Source organism: Lupinus angustifolius, chromosome LG08 (assembly GCF_001865875.1).
Source record: "Lupinus angustifolius cultivar Tanjil chromosome LG08, LupAngTanjil_v1.0, whole genome shotgun sequence".
Classification (NCBI taxonomy): domain Eukaryota; kingdom Viridiplantae; phylum Streptophyta; class Magnoliopsida; order Fabales; family Fabaceae; genus Lupinus; species Lupinus angustifolius.
In genome coordinates, this window is record NC_032016.1 from 7,185,984 (window position 1) to 7,206,527 (window position 20,544).

The following is a 20,544-nucleotide window of genomic DNA, read 5'->3' on the forward strand; positions in this document are numbered from 1 at the left end:
TTTGGTGATTTTGATTTTTAAGTCAACTATGAAATATGAAATACAAATTTGAGTATTCGTCTGCTTGTAATTCTATAGAAATATATTATGTTCATTTTAACTAGTTTTACTAGTATGAAAATTAATTAGTAAGTCACTGGTTGAGCTACAATATTTGTATCATGACTGATATTTATAGCATTAGACATTAGTTTTAAGTGTATTAGTTTAGTTACAATGTTTGTTTTGATAGGGAAACTAGAATTACAATGTTAGAAGGCTCATTGCTTAACTGTTGAGATCATATATCATTAGTATATATGAAAAGAATATAATACGAAGGCATTCATGATGCAAAAATTTATACATAATCAATGTATCATCTATTATTCATTTATATTAATTTTATTTAAGAGATAAATGATAGATGATATATTACCTCTGTAAAAAAACTCTTACAATGTCAATGCATATATCATTTTCTCTACTAATAATAACGGATGGATGGGAGAGTAGTTGTACATTTAAGCTCAAATATAATATGGACAAAATACAAAGTAGGCGGTGTTGGGGTGAACATCTACTGTCTCATAAAAGTGTATCACTTTATGTGTTATTATTTATAGTTGGTCAGAAAATACTTAATCATTATTTTTTAACTTAAATGTATTTTTTACAACCAATCAAAGCAGTGCACCGTAGAGTGACACACTTTGTGATACAGCAGATGTGCTCCCGGGTAGAGTTAAGGAAATCCAAGGAGAAGGCATAGAGGCACCAGATATGCTTGACTTTGTTATATCAAAGAAAAAAAGAGGATGTCACTTTTCTTCAACTCTCAGCTTAAGGTTCTCTGTATCTTAACTCGTAAGTCTTAACTACGTTGTAATATATTAATATTTGGTGGATTTAGGATGAGCTTTTTAATTCACCAACGATGAGAATTAATGGCAAACTAACACCAAACCCCAAGTGTTGACAAAAGTAATGGGAACTCTTTCTCAAGTACCGAGACTGCTTAACAGATTAGTATGTGATTCTTCCAAGTTTGAACTACTATTTCATGATTGGAAGATTTATGTTCATCAATAATGCCATTTACAATATAATATTTGGATGAGTGTAATATCTATGTAATGATAGTTAGTATAAAGATTTATGTATCATCATTTATTATTAATCATTTATTTAAATTATTTTTTTGGAATAGTATTAAATATGGATGACAAATAATATAATAACATTGTATAAAACTCATAAGTTATAAGTGCATACATTTTTTCTATATTTCGATTGCTTATTAGTTTTTTTTAAAATAAGTTGTATATTTAATGCATAAGTTAAATAATCTTTTTAAAATTACTAATATCATAAGTAAGGTTGTGTAGTGTGAATTGTGAAAGTTTGTTTAGTTGATAATGATTAATATTACATCTCATAAGTTCATAAGTTCGGATTTGATTGTCTATAAGGACCTCATTGATACATATTCCACTCATGGCACTTTTAAACTCCTAAGACCATGTTTACGTAATTTTTTTTGTCATAGAATATAGATATTTGACTCTCATACAATCTTAACAAATGTTTTATCTCTAGTGTATGCGAAGACAAAAACTTTAATAGAAACAAAATTCATTTTTTTAATAAGTAGGGCTACAAAAAAAATCTTCATTCAAGGGGTGTTTGGAAATGTTTATAAAGAATTTTGTTTGATAATATAATTTATGACTTTTAAAGGGGTGTTTCAACATTAGCTTTACTTTTTTTTCAAGGTTCCTTAACCATTATCGTTAAAGCAATGTTTAGCAAAACCAACCCATAATTGGAGTGGACGTAATGTATTCATTTAAATGTTTGTTGCGCTAGAGAGGCTTCTTGTCTTTTAGCATCATCACTTTGGATTTCTTTTTTAACTCAAACATGGCTATTTAATCATATGACAACATAGCAACAAGGATCAATATAACTAGTTGGTTTATTTTAAATATAATGTTAGAATTTATATCTATTTATCGATGTATGAAAAGTCTTATTTTTAGTGTAAATTAACTAGCTAACAAACTAATAAACACATGTTGTAAAACAATTCAACATGTGTAAAATGTGGTAGTTTTGTTCTCTAGCAGCCCATCAAGTTGGAGGATAAATGTTAATTAACTCCAGCTTGATAATTGAATTTGATATCGTGACAATGTAATAGATCGGAATCTCGATCCTAACGTAATTGAATTTTCTCAATCACTTGATCTTGTTGTTGGTGATCTTGTTATTGTTGATCTTATTAATCTTGTTGTTGTTGTTGATCTATTGTTGTTGTTGATCTTGTTGTTGTATTTGTGCTTTATACACAGAGGAAGTAACCAAAGCCATTCACCTCTTCCCTTCAAAACGCACACTATTCTTCCCTTATTTTGCATCGCATTTGTTCTTGAATCTCTTTTCTTTTCCTCCATGTGTGTTCAAGGTGACTCGGGTCTTGTCCTTACCACTGACCCGAAACCTCGCCTTCGTTGGACTGTTGAACTCCATGAACGTTTTGTTGATGCTGTTAAACTAACTGACTAATAAACATATATTATAAAACAATTCAACATGTGTTAAATGTGTATGTAAACATAATAAATATGTAAAATGTGGTAGATTTGTTCTCCAATGTATATACGTTACAATAAATAAAAAAATCCTCAAACATAAAAAAAAAAGACTTTATTCAAACAAGAAAAACTTACTTTCTTGATCTCCAAGGAGGAATTAGCTTCTTTTTACCATCATTCAATATAACTAGTTATGCTAACCGTTAACGGCAAGGGGCCTTTAAACCAAAATGTATATTTTCTAGAGTTTTTTAGTCAACTTAATGAAGACTAGTTCATGTTTAAAAATTTATTTTGCGTGGAGAAAACTTTGAAGTGAAAGTATTCTAGATAAAACTTGGTGCGAAGGTTCTTTTAATACTAAAGAAATTAAAATACACTTCAAACCTTGTAAAAATAGGAGTAACATATTTATGTTTAGAATAAATTTAGTAGCTATATTACCCAATTTCTAATGTGGTCATCTTGAGATATTGAACACCCATGGTCCATGTGAAGTAAAAGTATCTGGAGATGAAACTGTCAATTCAATGTACGCTCTGAATAAATATATGGGTATGCTAAACGGATAAGGATGGCATGTCCCATTCGTGTCCCATTTGGTGTACCAAATCAATAAGAAAGTTTTATCCATTTAAAAAGAAAAATTATAAAAACAGAAATTAATATTTTAATATTATTTTGTAAAATTTGATTAGTGCGAGACAGGGAGACAAGAAAATTATGGGACATGTGATCCGTATCCATGCTAAACACTACCAGTGTTAGAAACAAGATAATGAAACACCTCAAGCACCAAAAGCTAGCCTTGTATGAATCTTATGTTACCACAAATTATAAAATATATTGCAAGAAAATGGCTAAATGTGGAGAATGGGGAGACCATGTCACCATCATGTAGCTTCTACTTGTACATATAAATTACTACACCTTGTAATATTCATTAAATCTATACAATATAGAGAATAAAATGTACACATTAATAATGTATGAGTATAATATACTGTCATTATATTATCTACTATTTATATATAATCAACATTGACTATTAAAAAGTAATTCAAATGAATAATAAATGGTATAATGAATGTGTCTAATAAATATTATAGTCTACAATATAAAGTATACATTCATTTACATTTACTCTCAATTCTCTTGGCTCTCTGCTACCATTAATGTAGTATATGTTTTTACATTTCTCAGCACAAAAACACCTTGATTGTCACAAGATTTAATATCTGTATTAGAAATGTGATTATAGTTTGATAGGATAATTTGCAAATTTGTCACAAATAATATTATAGGGTTGATTATTATTTTATTATTAAAACAACAACATATGAAAAATAATTTTAGGCCGTACACATTTGGGCCTTAGGCCCATCATCTACCGTATGAATCCACACAATAAACCCACCAACTTATTCATTTTGAAAAAATCTCATAATCTCTCTTTCCTTCGTTCTTAGTAAGCTATTCTCTTCTCCATCATTACTTCTTGCTATTCTATTTTCATGCTGTTCCAGTTTTAGTACCATTCGACTGCTCATTATTTCTTTGGTTCCCTTAATGTTCTTCTCACACTGATTCTTCATGTGCTTGATCTCTAGAATTGAACCAGAATGATATTTTTTTTGGATTTTATGACTCTTCTTTCCTGAATTTTACAAGTGAAGCATATTTTCAGTTTTTGATTTATTATATTATTATGCCAAGTAGTACCTGGTGTTTTTTATTATGTGATTGAAAAAAGGATTGTATATAAAATATTAATTATTACATACATACCACAAATATGAAATATGTAGGGGTACCGAAACCACCGAATGTGATCCCTACACAAAAATGCAGGTGATTAAATAAGGTTTGTTCCATTCTAAGTCATATGCAGAACGAAAAAACAATCCAGCAACCATAAAAAATAATATTACAACTTAGGTTTACCGTTTGAATCTTTACCTTGCAATCATGAACAAAATATAAAAAAGATATTTACGACGAAAAACTAGTAAGACGTGATGAGGATTTGAGATTGAATGTGGTTGGAATGGAAAGAAGATGATAATGATTCAGTACATATCTTTAATAAAGGAAACATAGTTGAGAATGAGTGAAGTGAAGCTCAACTATGATTTCCTTGATTAAAAATATGGAATGAATCACTCTGTTACTGATCTTGATTTGCTCCAAACTCAGGAAGAGAAGAGAAAGTATTGAAAAAGAAGAAATGGCAGTGGAGAATGGAATTGAGAGAGTGTAAGAGTGAATTTATTCATAGCATGGGATGGGAGTGTCATTTTCGACCTCATCTTCCATTTTGCTGAGTCAGGTGAAGCTTCTAGATCCTCAAAATAGCTAACATATTTTTATTCTTTTCAATAATCACCAACCTTCTTCTAGATCATGAATCCACCAAATTCATGCCCCAAACTATTTCCTATTATGTTCTTCTCCAAGTCTCCTTATTTTAATAAATGTGATGTCTATGCCTTATTGTGAAGGTTAATATATATTCATTATATTATTCACAATTTCTTTCATTTTTATTATTTATATTGAAAAGTTAAAATTAATATGTGTATATATTTTAATGACAGTATAAAATATATTTTAATAGTCAAAGATGCATGTGAGTGCATAAATTTTTTCTCTATTTTAATATACTTTAATTGTATATCTCTCTGCACTAATGAATAGCTATGATTAAAACAATAATTATTACATTCCTAAATTTTGAGAATTAGTCTTAAATAGAAACGAAAAAATTCAAGAAAAAACTGCACTTATAATGAAAGAAAAGAGTAATTCAAGGAAAAACTGCACTTATAATTTTTAACAATACTAGTATATTTCGCCAAACATTTTATATTTTCCTAACTTTAATTTACTTTTTAAATGTAATTGGTTGTGTTTCAGGAGACGTTATCATATATATGGATCAATGGTTTTAACTTTTAATTATATATGTATTATTATCTTTTATGACTGTTATATAAAAAATAAACATTTGGTTGATGACGGGCTAGTTTTGCACTCTTTTGAAATAAAAAACCAGATAACCAAAAAAAGAAATAAAAAACCTAACACATGCAGAACTTTCTAAGATAAATTAATCTAAAAAACGCGAATCCCAGGAAGATCCCCACAATTATATGTAGAGGAGAGAATACTTAATATAATTTTCTTACTCTTATTTCTGTGATATTTTAGATTTTTTGTTGTTGCTATTTTCATAGTTCAGCATTTTTCTCTTCATTCTAAGGGGAAGGAAAGAATCAACCTTCGAGAATTTACAAACTGCACAAAAGAACACAACCATGAATTTAAGGTGATTCAAATTTTACGGAGTCCATAAAAGTTCACAGTTGAATCCACTACTTTCAGTAGCAAATTATAATTATCTCTCACTATATGTCTTCAATCGACGAAACATATCAGCTACTGAATCAGTGGAATCAAACTCCACTACCATTTCTTTCATTAAAAATATTGACCAAACCAATGAGGATTTGAACAAACATAGTAAATGAACCAATCCTTGTATTGAACAAAGGTAGCATTAACCAGTATCATTCTCTTACCCTTTTCCTTGTAATGTAAGACAATTAATATGGATTACAAAATTCATTTCATTTTTTCGGGTACAAACTCATTTATGTTATTATGCCACTGTGAATAACATAAGTTGCTGAGACAATTCATAAAATGTCAAAGTGGTCTAGACCAAACCTGTACAATGCAATGTCAAGATGTTTCATTAAGTTGTTTTGTCCAGTCAAATGGTTCCCACTCTTTAGAAAAGCTAGCGACTGCTTGCTTTTGTACCTCCACTGCCTCGTACTGTCGTCGCCGATACATGTCTTCCTCTGCCAAATGCAGCATGCCTCTTATGACATTCAGCCCAAGGTTGCTCTTAAACTGTTTTTCATCATCAATAACATGGACAAAACCCTTGTTTAGACCAAATTCAACGTGGAAATATGGAAAGTGCTTCGGAATTGAATTGCGCAATCCCTTTTGACTTGTATCAATAAGTTTCTTGGCATTATGCTGGCTCCACTCATCTTCAGCTTCATCAATTGCCTGTGATGAACTCAATTTGAAAATGAGTTTAACATTTAAAATACACACCAACAAATAAAAAACAAGTATTAAATGAAACAATAAAAAGGTCAGCCCGGTACACAAGGCTTCTACCTAGTGAGGCCTAAGGAGGGTAGATGTATGCAAACTTATCCTCACATGCGAACAATTGTTTTCAGGATTTGAACCAATAACCTCTAGGTCACAAGGCAACCAACATTAATGTTACGCCGAGCCTCAAACTCATATTATATGAAACAGTAAAGTATTTTAATTTGGGCTTCTAGAATAGAAGGTAGGGATACAAATATAGCAAGCTAATTAGACGAGTTGTTTAATTTCACGGATGTATAAATGAAAAGCGTTGATTGTGATGAGAGAAGTAAGCAATGCAACACCACAAAAAATGATTAATGGCACCTCACCTTTTTGAAGTACAAAGGAGCTTCTTTGGCAATGTCTTTGGGTAAAGGAATGCACTCAACCATACAATGGCGTCGTTGTTGGGCCAATCCCATCACAGTTTCAAGAAACACTACCTCCTTCTCTTGCTTTGCAAACAACATAATTAGGCATTTCTTGAAGTTTCGAATTTCTGTCCATACATTATCATCTATGGTTCGTGTAGCTGATTCATGCTGTCGTATAAAAGTATGAGACAAAATTGCAAATGTAAAAAAAAGTCAATAAAAATAATATAGTTCCTTATGGCACAATCTAACCAACTCAAAAATCTTTTGACCCCCTTCCAATTTAGTAAACATGAAATATGAACAACTTAATATAATATTACATGTTACCAAGTTACCATCCTAAAGGCATTAGAAACACTTCAATCTTCAGCACTTTGATCTATTTCAATATTTTCCTCCATCAATAAAGTTAATTTAAAATAAATTATAGGTATGAAGAAAAATCTTCAAGTGTTGAATTCTTTGTTAAATAACTATCTTTTTTTGTAGAAGAAAAGGTCATTGTTTAAAGAACTTAATCACACATTGCAGGGACTGTGTTCATTACAGACAGGTCCATGCTCAGAACAAGATTCAACTCTGAAAGAAACAATGACAGTAGCTGAAATTAAACTCACCTGAATGGGTAAAATGCAGCAATGACCAGGCACCACAGGCTGCCACTGTGGCAACATAAGATATGTGAAATTTGCAATTGACACAACAAGATGCATAGGCCGTTTTGGATTCTCTAAACAAAAGAGGCATCGCTCTTGCTGGGTCATGAATCGATTTGCATGAACATTTTTTTGGATAATCTTGTGATCATCACCTCCTTGCTTGTTTCTACTCTTTCTACTTTGACCATCTTCAAAGTCATATTCATCATCAGCCCGAGTAGAAACCTTAAACTGCTTGTTCTGCATGATCGTGCGAGCAAGATGCATATCAGCATCATCCTCTCCTTTCTTCTGTTGAGCGGGTATATTCAGCATGGTATGTCTTGAATAAAGCAAAATGTCATCAGAGAAATCAACACAAGTAATAAAGTTTTATGATAATACGTATAAAGCTGTAGAAACCAACAATAATCAGATGAATAAGAGTTGCCATTTTGCTGGTAATGGTATACAAAAAATACCACCTTAGGCACAATGTTTTCGCAACATATATGAATAAATCAACCATATGTATAGGATTATGGGAAATAAAAAAGTGTCCTAGACAGAATTCCAAGACAGCAAATACCTGGTAGAACTTCTCTCAGGTCTTGGTCTAATTGTATGATCTTGATTTCCCTGCTTTGTGTTCATAACCTTTGCTTCTTCCTGCCGACCAGAAAGAGAATCAAAAACCAGATAACAAAATCAAAATATCACAAAACCAGAAGAATATGTTTTGTTGACAATATAAAGCAACATAAAATGAAGGCAAAAGAAAGAATTTGTAGTACTACAAAGCTAGCTTTTAACTCCCCAGTCCCCTTCCATCCTCTTACAAATCCACCCATCCACCTCAGAAGACAATAGAAAAGATGGAACAGAAGTCCAGCATGGACAAAATGCATAAAATTCAAGGAAAATGATAAAGAAAGATTCACAAAGAGACACTTTACAAACAAGTAGTGAATAGTGAAATGCTGATGGAAAGTAAACTAGCTTATGCAGCATGTACCAGAGAAAAAACATGGAGACAATTATAATTCATTATAGACTATTCAAGGCTTCTGAGCCAGTTTGTCTCCATTTTGGAAGGAGAAAAAACCAAAATCACAAATATTGAAACCATTAGCTGAAAAAGCAGTTGGTTATGGATATTTCCATTTGATCTAATCTGGTAAGAAGGAATAAACTAATAGAATGTAATGCCAAATTTAATACACTCTATGTTTAACGCCTTACCATTAGTTTCTCTGCTTCTTCATGCTTTCCTTTCAAACGAAGTTGCATAGCCTTAGCTGCCAACTGGTTTGCGCTCATCTCAGTCTTGAGCACTGCACTGCTTTCACCAGGTGTGTTTGCTTCTGATAAAACATTTTCCGGTTCAACGCTGTTCAAGACAGAACCATCAGAATTACTACTCTTCTTGCTGGCGAATTCACCCATAAAGCTTCCATCATTGGAAAACTTATTTAGGCTAGATGCTGCAGCAGAGATGATCCCAGCACCCTCAGCTACAGCATGTTGACTTTTTCGCTTCCCCCAGTATAAAGAATCTTGAACTTTAGGTGCTTTCATATCACGTTGGCGAACAGAAACATCCTTTAAGTAGTCCTGCTAGTGTTTCATGAGCCAAATTAGACAAGTGAAATGGAATATGCTTCAGACATCCAGAAAAGTAAGATTAGCTCCATAACAGATTATTGAAGATATAATCCATTTAAGGACTAGGAAATAAATATAAATTAGTTCTGTATCTGTTCTCAAAGTTACCCTTGTAGAATTCCTTCGCTTATGCTTATCGGAATCTGGAGAATTTTCTTCAGTTATCCCTCTTTGTCTACTTTTTATCGCATGTAGATGGGCACGAGATGGAGCAGCTGCATGTGATGCAACAGATGCAGTCAACTCACCAAGAGAACCCCACCTTTCTTCCACAACCTGTACATATCCATGAATCGAATAGCAAAATGTTCACAAGATGAATAGAGAAATTCTTTTTTTTAAGTAGAAACAAGTCAAACAATGAACCAGACCTCTTGAATTTTTTTCCCTTCTCGAGCTGCTTGCTCTTGTGCACGCTTCAAAGCTTTAAGTCTCCAACTTGCACCCCCATCCCCAACAAGGGAGGAAGACAAAAGTTGGTCTACACCAACTTTAGCACCACCACTTTCTTCAGGATAACCAACTCCATCATCCTTCAGATATGGATTCAATTCCTTAGGATTCGCCTTCTTTGACTGAAAAAGGAAACAAAGTATTTAGTCTTTTTAACACATTACCTTGCCCATGAGATTAAAAAGTGAAGAGAAGCTGCAAGCATAATGAAAACATTTTAGAGATACCACAAATTTTGACAAACTTTTTTATCTATTGGAGTCTAAAAGGTCAAACCAAAACCGTAACTCATTTCATAACTTAAAACAAAACATTCTGCAATAAATGAGCCAAGTAGGATATACAGAAGCAACAGAGTTGCTGGTATATATAAGAAAATATCCATACAAGAATACTATTAGACATGCATCTATAGGGCAAAGGCTCAAATTATAAAATTTTCAAAACGCAGCAGCTTACCAAAGACCATTGTCCAATACAATATTTCGTTTTACACTGTTAGCACATAATCTACCAGCAATGTGTTAACCACCATTGACTTACAACTAAACTTCATATACACTTATGATGTATCATGCGCTGATTGAACACCCATTGAACTCTATTTTATTTTTTTCTACTCATTAAAAAATAAATGGTGAATGATGCCACTATAACAATAGACTTTTTTTGTCACTCGTTTTTTTTTCATATTTCTTTTATCTTCCCCTTAGCATTAATCCTTTTATTTTTCATGCAAAAATAGCAAAAAAATGACAAATTTTGGTTGATTAAGAACTCATAGTTAAGCAACAAAAGGTTTAAAATGGAAAACAATGAGACGATAACTATATAACCCAACAGGAGAACTAGAAGTTGAAGGGGGGAAATTAACACAGTAAGTCATACCTCCTCAACTGGAACTTCCTCGGGCAATGTCTCTATTGTTTCTGAACCTGTGATCTTCTTACTTTCAGGCCTAAGCATCCAATTCAATCCCATTTCCTTCCTCACAATGTCCTTCTGACCTACATGATCTTCTGAAACATGTGTAGCTTCATCTTTAATCTTGTTCTTTTTACTCTTATCTTTTCTATTTGACTTTCGGTGCTTCCCTTGTCGATCCGAAAAACTATCACTACTATCAGAATATGAAGAGCCATCCTCAGATGTATATTCCTTTTTACTACTCCTCGACCTTGATCTTCTTCTTGACCTTTCACCAGAATCACCTGATGAACCATCATGCCTTTTCTTTTTCGCTTTCCTCCTATGCTTCTTATCATCTTTCTCTCCTTCACTTTCGGGTGAGTAAAATGAAGAATTTTCATCAGAAGAATACCACTTCTTCTTTCTAGAACCCTTCTTTATCTTATCAAAGTCCTCGTCACCGGAAGAACTATTCCTAGAACTCTTCCCTTTCCTCTTATTCTTTTCCCTCTTACTATCGGATTTTTTTCGTTGTTTCGAGATAGAATCCAAGTCCTCATCTTTCACCTAGTGTAAACACAGTGATGTGAGTAGAAAACAAAGTCAAACAAACTTAGGAATAGGAATAAGTATAACAACAATGACATAATGATAGGAGTATGCAAATATTACTGACCTTGTCACGGGGAATGAATTTCACCCCAGAAAGCATTTTCTAAATTGCTATACTGTAACACTCCCTGTATGGTAATAATAATCAGATTAAAATAACACGATTAAGCATGCAAAAGCAAAACCCAGATAAATTAATAGGAAATTAACACAGAAAATTTTAGAGTGAAGGAAATTGAAAGAGGGAAGGATGTATGAGAAGAAATTATTAAAGGCACAAATTTTCTAGATTAAAAGCACCGACTAATAATAGAAAATTAAATTCATCAAATCAACCATAAAGGGAGGGATTAACAAAGTTTCACCAAATAATTGAAGGTTTCGGTGGGATCTGGAAGAGCTGTTCTCAGATTTAACGCCGACGGAGACGGCGTTTTCCGGCAGGAGGAGAAGGAACCTCAGCGTTTTGAGTTTTGTGTTGATTTCGTGAAGACAAGTTACAGAGGTGTCTCATTACGGGTTGCTTCAAAAACCGGCCCACTTTAGTGGCGAATCAAATCAACCCGTTTTATTTTAGGATTGGTTTTACAATTTCTGTCTAACATCATGATATTTATTATCAGTGTTCAGTTTAGAAAAATTTGAATAAAGATATATAATATATCAGAGATAAATGTATTTATATTTTTTTGGTATTATTATTTAGAATTAAATTTTGGGTAAGAAAATTTAAAAAAAAGTCATGATTTATGAATATCGAAGTTCGGGCTTGCCTGGTTCACATGTCCCTAGCAGGGTCGCGCCTGTTGATAGACTTACCCTTTGGGCCAAAATAAGGGTCTGCATTTATATTGAACCTCGAACAAGTCGAATGTGGAAACATTACCATCACTTAATCAGTATGTTGCTTTCCCAAACAACCAAAATCTTGAAATTCTCTCTAAGCAAATGTTGGTATCATACTATCAATTCTTTCGCAATTTCATACATAATATCAGCATTTCTAATGGAGTAACTACGAACTTCGAGTTAAAAGAATAAATACAAATCAAGATAACAATTTTTTAAATAAATAGAGTAAAAAATTATGTTCATAAATTGTTTTTTGTTTTCACATCACTGATCTCTTAACATATCATTAATTAACTCAACACTCCAATGATAACATATATTTTGTAGACGATGTCAGCATTTATTTATATTTTACACAATAACAGGGGTATGTATAAGACAGATAAAGCTTAATATATTACTCTCATGGGCCGTGGCAGAGAAATATCACAGACTTCATGGAGAAGCAAAGGCACAAATGAATACTAGAAAAAAGGGATTTTTTGTGGAGACAGCATGCAGGTGCTTGGGACTAACAAGTAATGATGACCTAACAAACAAGGCCACACAATGGTGAAGGACCCCCACACCCTTCTCACTCCCAAGTCCACACTTACACATTTGGTGTACTTCTTTTACAACCTTTGTGTGATGGTGTGCACTCTCTAAACCTATACCCTTGAAGCAATCACAATGATAAACAATATTTTCATTCTTATATTTGAGTCTCACACATTATTTTATAATTTATTACAACTCCTCAAAAAATAAGAACAATGTGTACTTTTTCACCACAATGACAATCATCATTCTTATTCTTATTTGAGTCTCACAACCTACTTCATTTTTAACCAAACATCTATCTTTTTCGTTTTTTTTCATTGTTCTTATTTCTCTCCTCGTTCTTATTTAAGAACACAATGAACAAAGTAATAATATTCTTATTTTATTGAGATTGAGAACAGTTTAAGAACAACAATTTACAATTGCTATTAAAAACAATGCTTGTGAATTTATACTTTTAGGCCTTGTTTGGTTCTATTGAAAAGGAAAGGAAAGAAAAGGAGGAAAGAGAAAATAGATGAATTTGGATGTTTCCCTCCTTTGTTTAGCAAAGAAAAATAGGGTGGGAAGAAAATTTTGGGTGAGAAAACCTACAATCAAAGTAAAACTACAATCTTACCCATAAAGAATCATAGATGAGATATTATAGTGAAGATACATAAACATAATAGATTGAGTTGCCTTGAAATTTGTATTAATAATATTTTAATTAATTAATTTTAATATAAATATATTTTTATACATCACTAATTTTAAGATAAATGTGAATATTTGTATGTTAATTTTGTATCTTTTTAATTGTGGATATTTGTGTCATTTAGTCTCAACACATGTTTTCTTTCCTCTCTCTTTTTCTTTCATACCAAACAACTAAAAAATCATTTTACTTTCCACTATTTTTCTTTCCTTCAATTTTCATTCCTTGAGTTTTCTTTCCTCTTATTTTCTTTCCCAAACCAAACAGTGTTATGTGAAACACAAGGTCCAAACCAAAAGTCATTTTCCATCCCCATTTTGCTTTGTGCATATATCCCTACTACAAATAGCTTTAAAACGAGGAAGGATTGGAACTGGGGCCTTAGAAAGGTTAAAAAGTGAAATTTATCTTATATATTTTTGGATTAGTCCTAACTCTCATTGTGTTTAGTTAACCACTTTAATCTATTCTGCCCATGTAGTCTTGAAATTGTTCACATTTCATCCTTCCTCATATAGAGGGGCCCTCTACTGCTAGTGCCGTATAAAATTATAGACCAATGATACATTATCTCGATAAATTTTATCATATATATTTTTCAATGAATTAATTAAAGTCATGGATATAAAGTAAAGTACTACAGGTAGGTAATAATTTCATTCACTGTGATGGGTGTAAACAGTAAGTGAAGAAACTTATTCATAGAATTGAAGGTTGTCCCTCACATTTATTTTCCTCTCTCTAGCTTACCTTATCATGTCTTGTCCTCACTCATTTTTCTCATTCTGGTCTATACAGTGATTAAAAATGCGGTCCGCAATACTTAACGCAGCAACAACATTGCGGATACAGGCCGGCAACGCACCACAATTGCGGTGTGAATGAAATTCATAGCAAAAACCGCAACAAAATAGTGTTGCGCCGCAAAGGAACGGTCTTGTAACGACAAAATTGTTTATTTCCATCCTATCCCGTTTTGTTTTGAAATTACACTTTCATGTCAGAAACTAAGACAAAAACTTTAGAAAAAGCAAAAGAGATATAGAGTAGAAGGTAGTGAAAAGTACATCCATTAATTCAATTATTCGACAAACTTTCTTATGTGTGATCGATAATCTCTTTGTTGTGTGACTTTGTTTTCACTCCCTGAGTCTTTCTTGCTGATTCTTTCGCATGTGTGTCACGGTGGAGCTGTTGGTTAACTTGGGAGAGGAAGGAAGAGAGATTAGAAAATGGAATATGGATTGGGAATAGTGGCCGAATGTGATTTTAGGAATTTTTGGGAATGAGAAAGGAGTAGTGGAGAGAATAGAACGTGAATTGGGAATGTGATTTTGAGAATTTTTCAAGAGTTTGGAGAATGAAAAAGGAGAGAATGGAATTGGAGAGAATGTAAGGTGAATTGGAATGGGATGTTGGGGATTATGGAGAATGAGAGGGGAGGGTGTTTAGTGTTGTTTGGGCTTCAAGGGTAGAAATAAAAGAGAAACAGAGTGAGAGGAGAGAAGTTGAGAAGAGATATCATCTTTCTCTCATTTGGTTTAGGAGAGAAGTTGAGAAGAGATATCATCTTTCTCTCATTTGGTTTAGGAGTTTCAAGGTTCTCCTCCCATGTAAGGAGAAAATGGGAGGGGAAGAGAGACTCAGATCTATATTGTCTCAAACTGTGTCTCAAACCATGTCCTATACCAATAATATTGAAACAAAAAATAATGAACATTTAATTTTTTAATTGACATGAAATATTTTCATTAATTTTTGACATGATTTGAAACATAATTTGAGACAACAAATACTTATCCGAGTGGGGGAGAAAAATCACATTTTTCTCTTCTTTTTCTATACAAACAAACAACACTAAAATCTATTTTATTTCTCATTTCTTTCTCTCTTTTCACTATCTTTTTCACATATTTATCTCTTCTTATTTTCTTCTCCCAACCAAATGAAGTATTAGACTTGACTACAAAAATAACATAATATTTTTAAATTAACATCACATTGATTCACATTACACCCTTCTATTTTTCCCAGCTAGATAAAAAATTAATGCCAAAAATATGCATCCACCATTTCACCTCTTTATTTCATAGGGTCATGAAATTAATTTATATGGGCAATGTATTATTTTTTTTTTTATAAAATCACTCCATTACTAATTGATATAATATTTTTATTAAAAATCATTATCCAAAGTTATTAAATGACAATTATTCTAAAATTATTCTAGTCTTGCACAAAGTTTTAATGATTTAGTATTTGATGAAACATCACAAAGCAATCAAAAGTTCAATCCAATACATCCGGCATATTATCCATATGATTATTATACACATGATCAGTATGCAAATGGACAAGTTCCACTTTACCATTCCTTATCAATAAATGATAAGAAACTTTATTATTAATAATCAAGTCGTGGATTTTTTGGGTTATATCTTTGAATAAGGAGGTACACAAGATGATAGTTAGGATGACAATGAAGATTATACTTCTTCATGGCATGTGGTAACAATGAACAACTAAAATGTGAGTAATTGTACATTATGTGAATCTTTATTGGTGTTATGATAAATTTAGCTGCATTTAATGGGAATGATGCAAATAATGTTGCTAGTGGCAGTGTATTAGGCCCAAATTTCAATGGTTTGGGAGGTTTTCCTGTTTAGTCTCAGGACATTGGTTCCAGCATCTTCTGCTGTTATACCAAATGGTGCTTTTGCTGCTACATCTCAACAACAATACCCATCATCTCTAATCATGAACATGAATAGCTTCAATAACCATCCATCACCATTAGTGATGAATGATCTGAACATGCAGACTAGGCATGCTATGCAACAACAACCTCAAATGATGTATAACAGGACCCCTTATATTTCTCCTAACACTGGTTATTACTACAATCATAATCATAATAACTACACCCTGTTAAAATAGTTGAGCTTTTGTTAGTCGGTTAGTTAATTTGGTTAGGGTGCTCAACTATTTTAACACACTGCAAATTATAACTATGCCACCATGCCTAGTTACTCAGTTGAAGGAGGGAGTGATCACTCTGCAGCACATTTGTTCAGTGATGACTACACTGGTAGCAACTGTTCAATAATGTAATGATAGATTGTAGAGCTAAAGAGTGAAGAAAAAAAAAGCAAAACAACGTACAAAGCATGGTGATTGGCTTTAAAGTCCTTTATGTTTGACTGTATTAGGGGTTGGTTTTTTATTTTTATTTTGATCAATTGTGTTGGTGAAGTATTTGTGATTGAATGTTATCAGTGTACTAGTTAACTTAAGATGATGTTCTGTCTTTATTTTTAAAATGTGTATTTGATTCTTCTCAGTATCCTATTTCCTAAGTTAAGATGAAGAACATATATTACTAAATTAAAACATGTCATATCAATTAAAAATGTAATTGAAGTTTTAATATTGATGTTTATCATTGGACGAGGTCGAGATGTCCATGGTTGTCAATTATTATATTTGGTTGGGTGTGGGATATTCTCAAAATACACAAGGTGTGACACAATTTACTATTTTTCACTTTTCTGTTTGACAATGTACATTGTTTGTAGTACTGTGATAGTAGTACTCTTTGGGTGGAAAGCACGCGTATGTCACATGTATAATCCTGCAGTGTAACCGACAGGACCACATTGTAACTTGAGATTGATGATATAATATATTTACTAGTGTGCTAATCATGCACATTTAATGCTGATAGCCAAACCAGTTAGGAAAGAGTAGTGTATTATTATTGTCATAGAGCACATGCACTTACTATGTGTTTGAAGTGAGGAATTTGAAGTGAAACATTGTAGACTATTCTAATTAGGGAAAGGGATCTTGGAAGATGAAGTAGACAAGGGGAAGTAGCACTCCTTCCCAGGGTCGTTGTCTTGGATATTAATCATTTATAGTGGGGGATTCAGGGAAAAGGATCTCATGTCTCTAAATATATTTTAAAGTCTGTCCCAAACTAATCATAACATGTCACACGAATTAAAAAAAGTTAAACATTCATGACTTTTTCTGTCTTTGCTTCATTGTGATTGGTCTGGGACAAGTTCGGGGACATACTTTGGGACATCAGATCTCTTCGGGATTCAGCCCAGGTCAAGTCCTATTTCATAATGGGTATCACATGTTTTCATGTTCCTAATTTCTAAGGCCCGAGTGAAATAAATTTTCATATTTTGCAATAAAATCTTTGAATATGCCCATGTGTCTTTCATGTTTTGCATGGATTGATAAAGAAGATGGAAAGAAGGAAGATAATAAGAATGAATCACGATATAAGAAAATGGTGAGAAAAAAGTGGAAATTAAACATGGTTAACATAAGAGAAACATAATAAGTACCTTGTCAGTTGAAATCCTTTATTGGTAGTTTGGAACTCTGGCTTCTCAAACTGCATGTTAACCTTCATATAACAAATCTACTTCAATTTATTAAAAAAAGTCAAGTACATCCATGCTTAGAGATTCATAGTTGCATAAACCATGACCACACATGTCAAAAACAAATTTATTTTTGTGTTCTTTTTCTTTCCACCACATTTTATTTTTTTCGTATCTCACAATAAATAGCAGAGAATGTATTTTAAAATAGGTGCTAGACAGAGAAGATTGAGTTTCAGGACATTACAAATTGACAAGGTTGATGTGTGGAAAATAGAAACAGTGCATAGGTACCTGTCATAACTCGCGGATGCCACTTGCACCACTAAGCTTTGTTTAGTTGAGGGAGTGAAAATGAGAGAAGAGATGGAAGAAAGTGATAGAAGACAAATAGAAAAGAAATTAATAGATTTTTGTATTGTTTGATATGAGAGAAATAGAAAAGAAAGAGATAAAAATAAATATTTGAATGACAAAAATGTACATATAATAAATAGATTATAAAGAAGTGTTTTACTATCAGTTAAATAATTAATATTATAAAGTTTATTTTAAATTAAATATTATGATATAAAGTATCAAAACTTGTTCTTGTAATAAAATTGCCAACATTTTTCCCCCATTAAATCAGTTAATTTATTGGATAGTAGTTTGTGTAAGAAAATAATACAAGTGAAAGGTATTTTTATCATTGTAAAACATTTCTCTTCTCCTTTCTCCTTTCTTTGCATACAAAGAGAAAGTGATTTTGGGCAGGGGTCTCATACAATTTTAGTCTCTCTTCCCTATTTCTCATGTAAACCAAATGGGAGAAATATATCATTTTTATCTCACAACTTCTTTCTCTACAAACTCTTGCATATCAAAGGAAGGTTTAAGAAAGATCCATATTTGAGTAAAACATAGCTATATAAAGTAAGTTAAAGATGAAATCTACCTCTAGGCCTAATTGAATATCTACACTTCCTCAACAGAGATTAGGAAGTGTAATTGTTGTTTCAAATCAAATATCAAGGGGACAATATTGGTCTAACTGAAACTAGGGAACAAAAGTGTTATTTTATTACTTGTATTGATGCTTTGCTTAGACAAAGACAAATTTATTGCCTATTTCTTTGCCAACAACTTGGAGTTCCTCGCCTCTGCAGATGTAAATCCACCTTGGATAATACAATATTGGCCTAATCTAAGCACTATTGTAATCTCAACTTTCCTTTGCAGCAATACATAACCATTGCAGAACATTGATGAATGATGATGATCATCACCATATAAGGCAGCACAACTATCAGTTTCTCAACACAAAACTGCATTATGCATTGAGGTTGTAATACTAAGTTTATTCTGAAACTAGATTCCATACTCGAACACAACCATATTCTCCTGAATTAACCACTCTTTCATGATTAATAAAAGTCAAGCCATACACCCCTCCTAAATGATCACCTTTTATGGTTATGCGGTTTGCGGCTGGCTTTCCAATTTCATATATGATATATGATCACACATGTATCAAGTGAACTGGTAGCTTTCAAGTTGCTATCAGGTGACCAGGCTAGGCAATTGATACGTGCAGTGTGGAACATGTTATTAAGCTTTTTACCTGAAAGAGAAAAGTTTCAGTCAAGTTTCAGCTCAATAATGGAAAAACATTTCTCAGACAAAATAGCCATGCATTTTCAATAATTGTTATCTATGAAATACATAAACCTCAAGAAATGACTTGCATCTATGTAAGACCCTTCGGTAACATTTGATAGAAGTGTCACAATTGGATGGAACAGTATTGCATCTGTTCTATGTCTGGCACAATTTTAAAATAGAACAGAAGATAGAAGAGTTAAATAGAAGAACATTTTGGTTCCAATACGGCTTTGTTTTGGAGGGGAAATGAAGTGATGATTTTGTAAAGTCTTTATCTTGTTTAGGAGTGGGATGAAGAAAAGGTAAAAGTTTTGAATGATTTCTCGAACCTGTCTATTTTTTAAGTTCTCTTATTTGGGGTTTTGTAAAGATAAAATGTCCAAATACCTAAATATTTTTAGTAATATTATATAATTATATATTATTGTTCATTTCTCATTATTAATTACACTTTTAAATGAAAAACAAAAAAAAAATTACATTATAATTAGCTTACTCTTCCTAATCTAAATTTTATAGTCCCAACAAGATGTACGAGTGTCTTTCTTTTCCCTTCCTTCCTCTCTTTCCTAACCATTTGATCTCTCCTTTCATTTCTCTCACAACTCCCAAACATTGCCTAAAAAGACAAAATAAAAAAGAACGGGGCAAGGCACTATATCAATTGGATACAGATCTCATATCCTCATCGATGTTTTCAATGGTGTCCAAACCAATCAAAATATTTCATTTAATTAAAAAAGGTTATAAAAACATGAATTAATATGATAAATTATTTGATAAAATATTATTTGATAGGGACTTAGGGACAAAGTCTTTTTGTGACAAAGGATCTATATCCTATTATATTATGTTCTCTTCATGCACCAAACACATGACAAGTTGTTAGTATCAATATACAGCAAAATGGTATCTCTGACCCATTTTACCCATGCCTGTAAATGCTCCTAAAATTTTAAGCATGTTCGACCATGGCCACATTGTCTTAACAGACAA

General features: G+C 32.3%; 1 protein-coding gene and 1 pseudogene across 4 annotated transcripts; one reads left to right on the top strand and one right to left on the bottom strand.

Annotated features, from left to right (window-relative positions):
* On the bottom strand, positions 6,136–11,954 carry LOC109354409 (CWF19-like protein 2). Of its 4 annotated transcripts, XR_002108546.1 has the most exons (11): positions 11,775–11,948; positions 11,474–11,537; positions 10,777–11,364; positions 9,807–10,010; positions 9,544–9,711; positions 9,013–9,384; positions 8,360–8,439; positions 7,750–8,113; positions 7,085–7,297; positions 6,256–6,659; positions 6,136–6,211 (listed from the first exon to the last, which is right to left on the bottom strand). XR_002108546.1 is itself a non-coding variant. In XM_019596893.1 (10 exons), the coding sequence occupies exons 2-10, from the start codon at positions 11,507–11,509 to the stop codon at positions 6,321–6,323; spliced, it is 2,364 nt and encodes a 787-aa protein (XP_019452438.1). In that variant the 5' UTR covers positions 11,510–11,537; positions 11,775–11,948; the 3' UTR covers positions 6,136–6,320. The 4 variants fall into 4 exon arrangements, 3 of the variants coding, with proteins under 3 accessions (XP_019452438.1, XP_019452441.1, XP_019452440.1); XM_019596893.1 differs by having other exon boundaries at positions 6,136–6,659; XM_019596896.1 differs by lacking the exon at positions 7,085–7,297 and having other exon boundaries at positions 6,136–6,659; positions 11,775–11,954.
* LOC109353862 lies at positions 16,067–16,441 on the top strand (annotated as a pseudogene).